Source organism: Pyxicephalus adspersus, chromosome 9 (genome assembly GCF_032062135.1).
Source record: "Pyxicephalus adspersus chromosome 9, UCB_Pads_2.0, whole genome shotgun sequence".
Taxonomy (NCBI): Eukaryota; Metazoa; Chordata; class Amphibia; order Anura; family Pyxicephalidae; genus Pyxicephalus; species Pyxicephalus adspersus.
Window position 1 is genome coordinate 19,007,636 of NC_092866.1, and position 9,181 is coordinate 19,016,816.

Sequence of the window (9,181 nt, forward strand, 5' to 3'; positions counted from 1 at the left end):
CTGGGTGATGCGAATGGGGATGTCCCGCCCGCCTCACCCCGAAAATTGAAAGAAGTGAAGGGTGTCTCCTTTTTTTAGGAGTACGGATGTCTGTCCATCCCCAGCATATTTTCATTCACTATCAACTCTCTCACTAGTTTATCCAAACATTGTCTCCTTTTTTTTGATAAATAAGGCTTTTTAAGGTTGGTTTTAAATTTTCCTCTCTTTAGTTTGAAGTCTTATCCTCATGTTTTTGATATCATTATATAAATACTGCCCTGCTGAACCTTAACACTCTGTAAGTAATGAAAGGATTCAGTCAGGTCTCCCCACTTTTCTTTCATCTCCTCTTTTTTCTTTCCTTAAGGCTGTTCCGATGGTCTCTTCTTATACATTTCATCCCCCAGACCTTTCATTATTTTGATGCCCATCTCTTGATTCCTTCTGTTTAATATGTTACGGTTAGGAGAGTCCGACGAAAGATCATAATGGAAGCAAAGGGTAAGAGAGCGCAGCAGGGTGCCGCTCCGTCGTTCTCCCCCTCCCCTCTCCATAGAGCAGAACGGTGCTGTATGTACAGCACTCGTTCATGCATCGTTTGTCGTTTGAAAGAATCGTGAAAGATCCTTTCCAATGACAATTATTAGACGTGTGTACCCAGTAATACTAATACTTAATACTTCTAACTAAAGATATTAAAGACAATAGTTTCTGCCAAACATAGTTGGAGTTTTCTGGCTGCAGTGCTTTTTAATGCAACAGTGGCAATATTGGCTTTAGTTTTCTTTTAATATAAACTTAACGAGTAACAAAAAGTGTTAAAAGTCTACCTAAAATGTCATTAACTTAAAATAATTTGAGGACCTATTAACTCACAAAGAGATACAGAGAATATAAAATGATGTAAAAAAGTGACAAAGTCCATCAAAAAACCCTGATAAGATTTTACTGCAGTTAGAGGACAGATTACAAAGATCACATTCCAAAGGAATCAATACCTGGGCAAATTTGCTGATTCCCACAGTTCCAATGCCATTTTCCACTGATATCCATTCATGTTTGTCTGTGAACTTCCGGGCTAAACAAGAGGAAAAAAAATAAAACAAGGATGACCTAATGAAACAAATCTGGAACAAAACACATAATTTCTTAAAATTCAATGTGAATAAAAATGTTTTTGAACAAAGAAATCGATACACATTATTAGATATCATCAGATATACTGCATGTATAATAACAGAAAAAAATGAACAGGAAAATAGAAAACAAAATAATAAAAAAGGTGAATTAAATTTTTACATGATGTTCTATTACCTCAATATTTTACAGTGCTGTATGGTGTATGAGCATTAAAATGAGTAATTGGAGGGTGGTGGGAGCAGGAAAAAAAAAAAAAAAAAAAAGATGGGACAAATGGAGTATGAAATTTCCATGGCTGTGCGCACACATGTATCCTGGAAGTATCATGTCACGCGGCATATATTTTCCTCCTCAGACGAGGTTACAAACTATATCAGCTCAGCGATGTCTGACAAATCTCTGGCTTAAACCAGATCCCACACTGCACAGCATGTAAAAACAAAGTCTGATTTGGGTTTGCTGAATACACATTCAGGACAATGAGCTGAAGGATGTCAGAACAACTTGTCTATTAATCGCAGCGGCCAAGTGTCATCAGAAAATGTCACCACGGCCATGCTTATGCAGTTTCCTATTTCCTGCACGATGATTTGAATATACGGGTCAGATAGTGGTGTCTGGTGTTTTGTTTACCAAGTTTACTTACCTTGCACTTTCCCTGGCCTTGTCACCAGACTGCAGCAAATTATCAGTAGACATATTGCAAGCAAATATCAGATAAAATAATGTTGTTTGATTCATCCAAAAGGGTAACATATTAGAGGTTATTAACACTTGTAACCTTCAAAGTGTGATTCACCTGATTTACAAACCTTTCACATTGGAGCCAACTGCAAGTGATTGCATTGCTTTAGCTGCCTTTCACACCCCTGTGCTTCTGTCATTTTGCAGGATGCTACTTATATACACACAAATTACATTTCTAACTTGTTCCTATAACATAATAAATGTTCGCTTTTTGTGTTTAGTTCCACTTTGTGAGTCTGTGCTTTGTCCATGCAAGGCAATGCATAATGTTCATTTTACTACTACCCCTAGTCAGCAGTAACTTACATTTGCATCAATACTCATCAGCAGGAGAAGCCGCCGTGTAAGCTATGAGTTATTCAATGTGTATTCTATTTACCTAGGTTCTCCTAGATTGTAAGCTCCTCGGGGCAGGGTCCTGTGTCACTGTCTGTTATTTGGTACCCTTGTGTAATGTACAGCGCTGCATAATATGTTGGCGCTATATAAATCCTGTTTAATAATATTAATAGGTTCTGGACTTTTTGAGGCTGGCTGCTTGCATCTTGTCCCTTCCACTACCCACCGATAGTTACAAGAGATTTCCTTCTTTTCAAAAAGGAAGAAGCTCCTCTTTGGAATATTCACTCCCTGTTATATTATACCAAAATGTAATATATAAATCTGGCACATAATCCACTCAATGAATCTACTTTTCCAACAATTTAATATTCAGTTTCAACCACAAAATTACGGGTATATAGCGGTGGGGAGCTGTTCCTATCATGTCCCCCTCCTAAAAAATCTTCAATAGCCATCGACGAACTACTGGTATTGCTAATATGATACCCATGGAATACTTGGATATCCTAATAAATAATAAAAGAAAACACCATTTAATGCAGCAACAAGTGAGAAAAATACCAAGCCACCTTGTAGTTTTGCATTGGATTACTGAACGTATTTACGTCCCTCCTAAACATCCCCTTACATGAATTGCATTCCACTAAAGTACAAACTTGAGTCTCTGAATCCCCTGAGGAAGCCACTGAGCGAAACACGTCGGGGATTGAGACAAGACTTACAATTGCTATCATGACCCTATGATTTGTAAACATGGTTAGTTATATAGCATAGGAGGACTATGTTTAGTTCAGGACTGTAAACAAATTCTATGAGCTAAAATACATTTTAATGTTGACAAAAAAGCTGTCTTTTTCTTTTGATTTGTATACAACGTTCTGGACCCTATCAATCAACATTGCTCCTTGGTGAGCAGCTTAGCAGTGTCACATGGAGCAAGCATCTTAAAAGTAACAGGGATTTTCCTTACTCCCAGATGTTGCATGGAGTAGCAGGAATGAAGGAAAGCCAAAGATGTTGCACTGGGGAGTAAAGGAAAACTCCTGTTTTATGCTAGAAAATGCAATAAAACAATTGTCCAGCAAAGGTACTTTTTCTTTTTTTTCCTAAATGTACTCCAAGAACTTTTCCTAATATACAAGTAAAGTTACATACTTTAGTACTTTTAAGTTAGTTAAATGCTGTTCTCAGATGTGGTTGTAGCAGCATTCCAGAAGTTGCTGCCCTCCAAAGATGTTTTACACCTTCCACAGAGTTTAGAGAATGAAGAAAGAAAACAATTCAAGTGATGAGCATCAGAGGATAAATCTGCATAGACACGTCCAATAATTATCATTGGAAACGATAAAAGGGACCAACGACGCCGTAGAACGAGGATTGTCGTTGGAAATGAACGACCGGCACAGCGGATCTGGCCGACGATCGTTGACTATCTATCGTGTGTACAGTACAGTGTGTACAATACACTTTCTCCTTTAGATGTCACTCCCTGCATCGTTCAAACGATTGTATCTAGTGTGTGTACACCGGTGGTGGATTATATTTGAATGATCGTTATCGTTACAGCATGTACAGGATTGTGCACAATAGGGTTGTTCAAGTATAATCGTGCCTAATTGTTGATCGGTCGTACGCGTTCGTTTTCTAACGATAATTATTGGACGTGTGTACCTAGCTTAACTGACAAGCTTTGAAATTAATTCTTTTAGCTGGACTTTTAACTACCCCCCAGTTACACTGACTATTATATTTTATTAAAGGAAAGTAATAGGAATGTTTCATTTCACTAATTACAGACACAGCCAGGCTGCTTTGTAAGATCCGGAGAGAAGCGTGTTCATGCAGATCAGACCAAACCTACCTAGGTTTAGCTGTCCTTTTGTTTTAGTGTTGGTTTAGAAATGAAACAACACATGGGATTTGTTTCCACAAACAAGACAAACCCAGCGTCACCTGCCAAGATTTCACGCTGATCAGTACCTGTCAGATGTCAGCAATTTATGATCAACATACTAAAAAAAGGTAAGGTGAGCTCATTTACTTCAGGCACTCTGCACATTACAACTATGAGGAAAGTTAATTATTCTATATTAAGGCTCTGTCACTGGTAAATTGATCATCCTTTAACGTGTGTTTAAAAGAAGCAACTATACATATACGGCTCATTGCAATCCCCTACTATACCAGACAGCAGTGATTTTCATGGGTTCGAAAGTTGGACTTTCACCTTTTCACTGTGTAATACACATTTTAGGTATGTTGTTCATAGGCTGCAATAAAAATTTCTACATGCCTCAGTACATAACAAATTATTATTACACAGTATTTATATAGCGCCGACATATTACGCTATACATAGCCATGTCACTAGCTGTGCCTCAGAAGAGCTCACAATCTAATGTCCCTACTATAGTAATGTCATTACCACAATCTAAGGTCAGTTTTTGAGGGAAGCCAAATAACCTAACTGCATATTTTTGGAATGTGGGAGGAAACCGGAGTATCCAGAGGAAACCCACACAAACACGGGGAGAACCTGCAAACTCCATGCAGATCGTGTCCTGGCCGAGATTCAAACCTGGGACCCAGCTCCATAATCCTCACACATCACTGGGCCCTGCATTGCCAAATATATGTATCACACAATTTTTGTGTGTTCGTGGGGGCTCTTTTTTTGTTTCAATTTGTCCTTTGTCTCCAGGCTAGTTTACACTATAGGAATGGTGTGGTGGGTTTTACTAAATGAACACGCATTGACATTAGCGTTGGAATGAGATGCCACATGCAGCACAATACACACAAATATTGGGGTACCATTAACAATATGTGGCAACCGAGCAAACCAATGTATTCTGATAATGCGCACATTCCAGCATGGAGTCACATGCAATAACACAATGCACTAATTGCAAAGGAGCCCTAAACTTATCTATCACAATATAGCTCATCAGTAGTGATTACTTCCAGCGGTTTATAAAAACTAAACCAAACTGAGGACTCGTTCACACTTAGGCCATGTACACACGTGCAATAATTGTTGGAAACAAATGATTAACAACTGATTGTTTGATATTGTTAAAAAGAATGCACAACAATGCCAATGAAAGCGGAATGTTGCTGGAAACGATCAAACTGTCCTGGCGGATCCATTTGGGCAGCAATTGTTCGCTATCTATTGTGTGTGTGGTCGTGTAGTGATCATGGATGGTTCTGCAGTACACCTATTTTTGAACAACCGTATCGTTATAGCATGAACAGAATCATGCACAATACAATCATTCAAAATAATTAAGATTAATTGTAGATCTGTCATTAGTCAGTCATTTTCTAACGACAATTATTGCATGTGTGTAGCCCACTGCTTTTTGCATAACGTGCTATATACATCAGACAGCGAAGAGCACTGTGCACCAACGCATTTCTGTGCTGTGCCCTATCCAATGTAAAGAATGGGGTCAGCCTTGCAACAGACAGCCATGCAGGTTGCGGGGTGTTGCAGTATTATTATGCAACGACTTTCCTGAGGAGTATTCTTATTTCACTTCAGTGGCTGGAATTCCGCCTGTCACATCGATTAATTTGCTTCAACGCATTTTTGAGTCACTGACCCAGAACAAGAATGAAGATAAGGAAGTCAAAAGTTATCATCTGTAATCATATTTCAGGGCCAGTGACCCAAAATAAAAAAGCAAGATCAGAAAAACACAAAGGAAAATGGCATTTTGGAAGGAAGTTTTTTTCAGTGGCAGCAGCCATCATTGTCTGATAACAGGTTCCCTTATGCAATGCCATCAGTCTTACCCTGCAGGAGAAGACCCATTATACCGACTTCACCAGTGGTCTTCTACCTTCCATTGGTTACAGCAGTACAACCTCCATCTGTCCCGGACACATCGGGATGTATTGAATACCTGTGTGCCGGCAACATGCCCTGGTTTCTCCACATTTCCCAAGTACTGGCGTGATGTAGGGGCTGGAGGAATGAGACACATTGTTCAGCAGGGGATGGGACTGTCAAATGATGAAGATTCTTGGGAAGGCTGCGGGGGAGCCCAGGGCCACAAGAGAACTATGTATAATGGCTCTTCTTCAAAACAAATACAATTTTTTGAGAGACGGAGGTCCCTGTTTACAACTGGTTACATGGAGGCTGCAGTGCAGTTATCACTTCCTCATCCCAGGGAACCACTGGCACTACACGTAGCGCCTCCTAGTGGCAGCCCCATAGGTAATGAAAGGTGATGACAGTGAGCAGTACGGTCCTACGCACTGCCGCCACATGTGCAGATCCCGATTCTTTAGGAAATAGATGTGGTGACCAAACAGCCGGCAAGGTGCCAACCGCATGGGACTGCTCAACTCAGTACCAGGTCTGAACCTGCCTTTAATGAGGTTTTATCAACAGCTTTCCCATTGTTTTCAGTCAGCGCTGGTTCACAATGCCCGAAGTAGCACCAGTGTAATTATTAGTGCAGTAATGGGCCCCTACAAATCTCAATGGAAGCACAAGAACAAACATGTAACGTGCTTTTAGTGTATTTTAGCTCATGACAACTAGCCTATTCCCCCTGGCTATCTCCGGAAAAAAAATTCACACAAGGCAATGAAAGCCTAACATATACCAGGTCTCTGCATGCAGATAGCAAATTGAAGCTTCCATGCAGTGAAATGCCATGGCATATATTTTATAGCACTCTGCTTGTCATTTCTAGCGTGACCCTCAGCCTTATGAAATGAACAGGTGATTTCTCCCAGAGAAGAGGAAGGAAATCCACAACATGTGTGACAGCTGGACTGTGATTGGCTGCTCAGAACAAACTCCTACACCACCCCCCTCACTGGTTATGGAATGCTCCGGGTGAACAGTCCTGTGACACACAGCCAGGGGGATGAGGAATGCAGAGGATTAGTTGTCACATGCACAGAATTGTACAGTTATGATATTCAGTATAAACCAAATGTGCAAAAACTAAGCAACATGAGATAAAAGTGCTGCATGCAGACGTGTGAAGGTCTCCTGATGTGCAGAGAAATCATATTCGGTCCATGCAGAGTCTCTGTGGTTTCCTCTGCCTAGCGGACAGATCTGTGTTGTGTATGATATTACAGGGGGCAGATGAGCAGAATTTCTGGTGGTGATAGCAGCACATGTTACAGATAAGCAGATCACTCCACATTACATGGAATGCATGGAGGGGCTGGGAATGTGCAGAATGCAATCCATTGCATGATACAATCTGTGAATGTGTGATGTAAGAAAAGTTACAACAATGTAGCAAGTGGTGCAATATGGAGTCACACAATGAAAGAGCTGTGTATTATAAAGTAGGGGTCTGCCTTTTTTGTTTTTATGCCTTTTTTTACAATTTTTATGTTTTAATATTAATATTCAAATTCTTATATTCTGAATGACAATTTTTACCTTTATATTGCACTAAATTCACAAACTGAACTAGAGACGGAAAAACAAGGGAGGCGCAGCTTGACGTCAGTGTAAAGTTCTACGGCTTGGCAGTGCCTTGTACGCTTCAGTATTGTTTCCACCATTACAACAGTCCCCCCGCTCCGCCAATACCGATTCTCATCAGATTGTTTTATTCTATTTGTTTATTTCTCAGATGCCCTTTTAAGTAAGTATGACCTTAGCTGTGTATTTTCTATATCTGTTATATTTAATGGCATCAAATAGTCTCATAACTATCATTTCTTGTTTGCTCTTAGGCTATGTACACAAATCATTAACAAAAAAAAGTGCACCACGACACCAATGAACGAGGATTGTCGCTGGAAAGGAACGACCGCCCCGGATCAGTGGATCTCACTGGGCGATCATTCGATATCTATTGTGTGTAGGGTCATGTAGTGATTGTGGATTGTTCTGTGATACACTTTGTCCTGTACATGTCACTTCCTGCATCGTTCAAACAATCGGATCTAGCGTGTGTAGATTACTGGTGGATTATATTTGAACGATCGTATTGTTACAGAATTGTGCACAATACGATCGTTCAAAATAATAGAGCATAATCCTTGATCGGTCGTTAATCGTTTGTTTTCTACCGCCTTATATTCGAATAAAATAAACCCATAATGAGTGAGAAAAGGCAAATATTTTGCATTTTTCTAGTAATGCCAAAGATAATACAATACTGATAATAGTAACAATAGTAATACTTCACTTGTGAGCTGATCAATGAATCAGAGCCGCCACAGTCCTTGTCAGCACCATTAGGAAGATCATTATTTTACAAATGTATTTATCTTTATAAAAATTTCATAATATTGGTCTGTGGGGTTTCAAATTTTGAATTTATTAGCCCGTGGGGTCTGAAAGGTTGGCAAGCGCTAATGAGCATAGAGATTCACTGAAACTAAGTGGTTTCACATGCAGTGAATGAGCTGTGTGATGTACAGAAACATCCCCAGGGATTCATACATTTCCCCCACACATTCACTCTGTTCTGCATGACATGCAATGTGTTCCAGATGTGCTGCATCAAGTGAATGTGTAAAGTACGAAATTAGTTCTGAAGTTGAGAGAATTGAGTGGTGGTGTGTGGCATGAATGTCATGTACAGTGAAAATGTCATGCACATTCTTGGATTGTGGTGTATAAAGTGAATGTTCTGAGTGAATTATGGAAATAATGGTGAATAAAGTGAATGTAGTGAATAAGCTGTGTGAATCTCGCTGTGAATAGTAATGTATGGGCTCCTCGGAAGGTGCAGCGTGCGGCTCTCCGGGACATTTCTGCATAACACGGGGACAGGTGAGTGTTGGAGGGGGGGGGGGGCACTTACCGGCCAGCAGGCGGGCGGCACAGCTCAGGTGTCTGGCGGGACAGCCCCTCCATGGCACGAGCCTGGCGGCACAGCTCACACTCCTCACCCCGCTCAGCACTCTCAGCGCCATCTTCCACAGCGCGCGCCCCGCTCCGGCAGCCACAGCGCGCTCACAGCGTCCTCCGCAC

At 40.6% G+C, this 9,181-nt stretch overlaps 1 protein-coding gene across 1 annotated transcript in view; it reads right to left on the reverse strand.

Annotated features, from left to right (window-relative positions):
• The window catches only part of GCSH (glycine cleavage system protein H), a 14,558-nt gene extending 5,377 nt beyond the window's left edge, over window positions 1–9,181 (reverse strand). The window contains exons 1-2 of the mRNA XM_072422836.1: window positions 9,012–9,181; window positions 981–1,060 (exon numbers count right to left, since the gene is read on the reverse strand). Of these exons, the coding sequence (XP_072278937.1) occupies window positions 981–1,060; window positions 9,012–9,123 (192 nt within the window). The 5' untranslated portion in view covers window positions 9,124–9,181. The remainder of the gene's footprint in view (window positions 1–980; window positions 1,061–9,011) is intronic.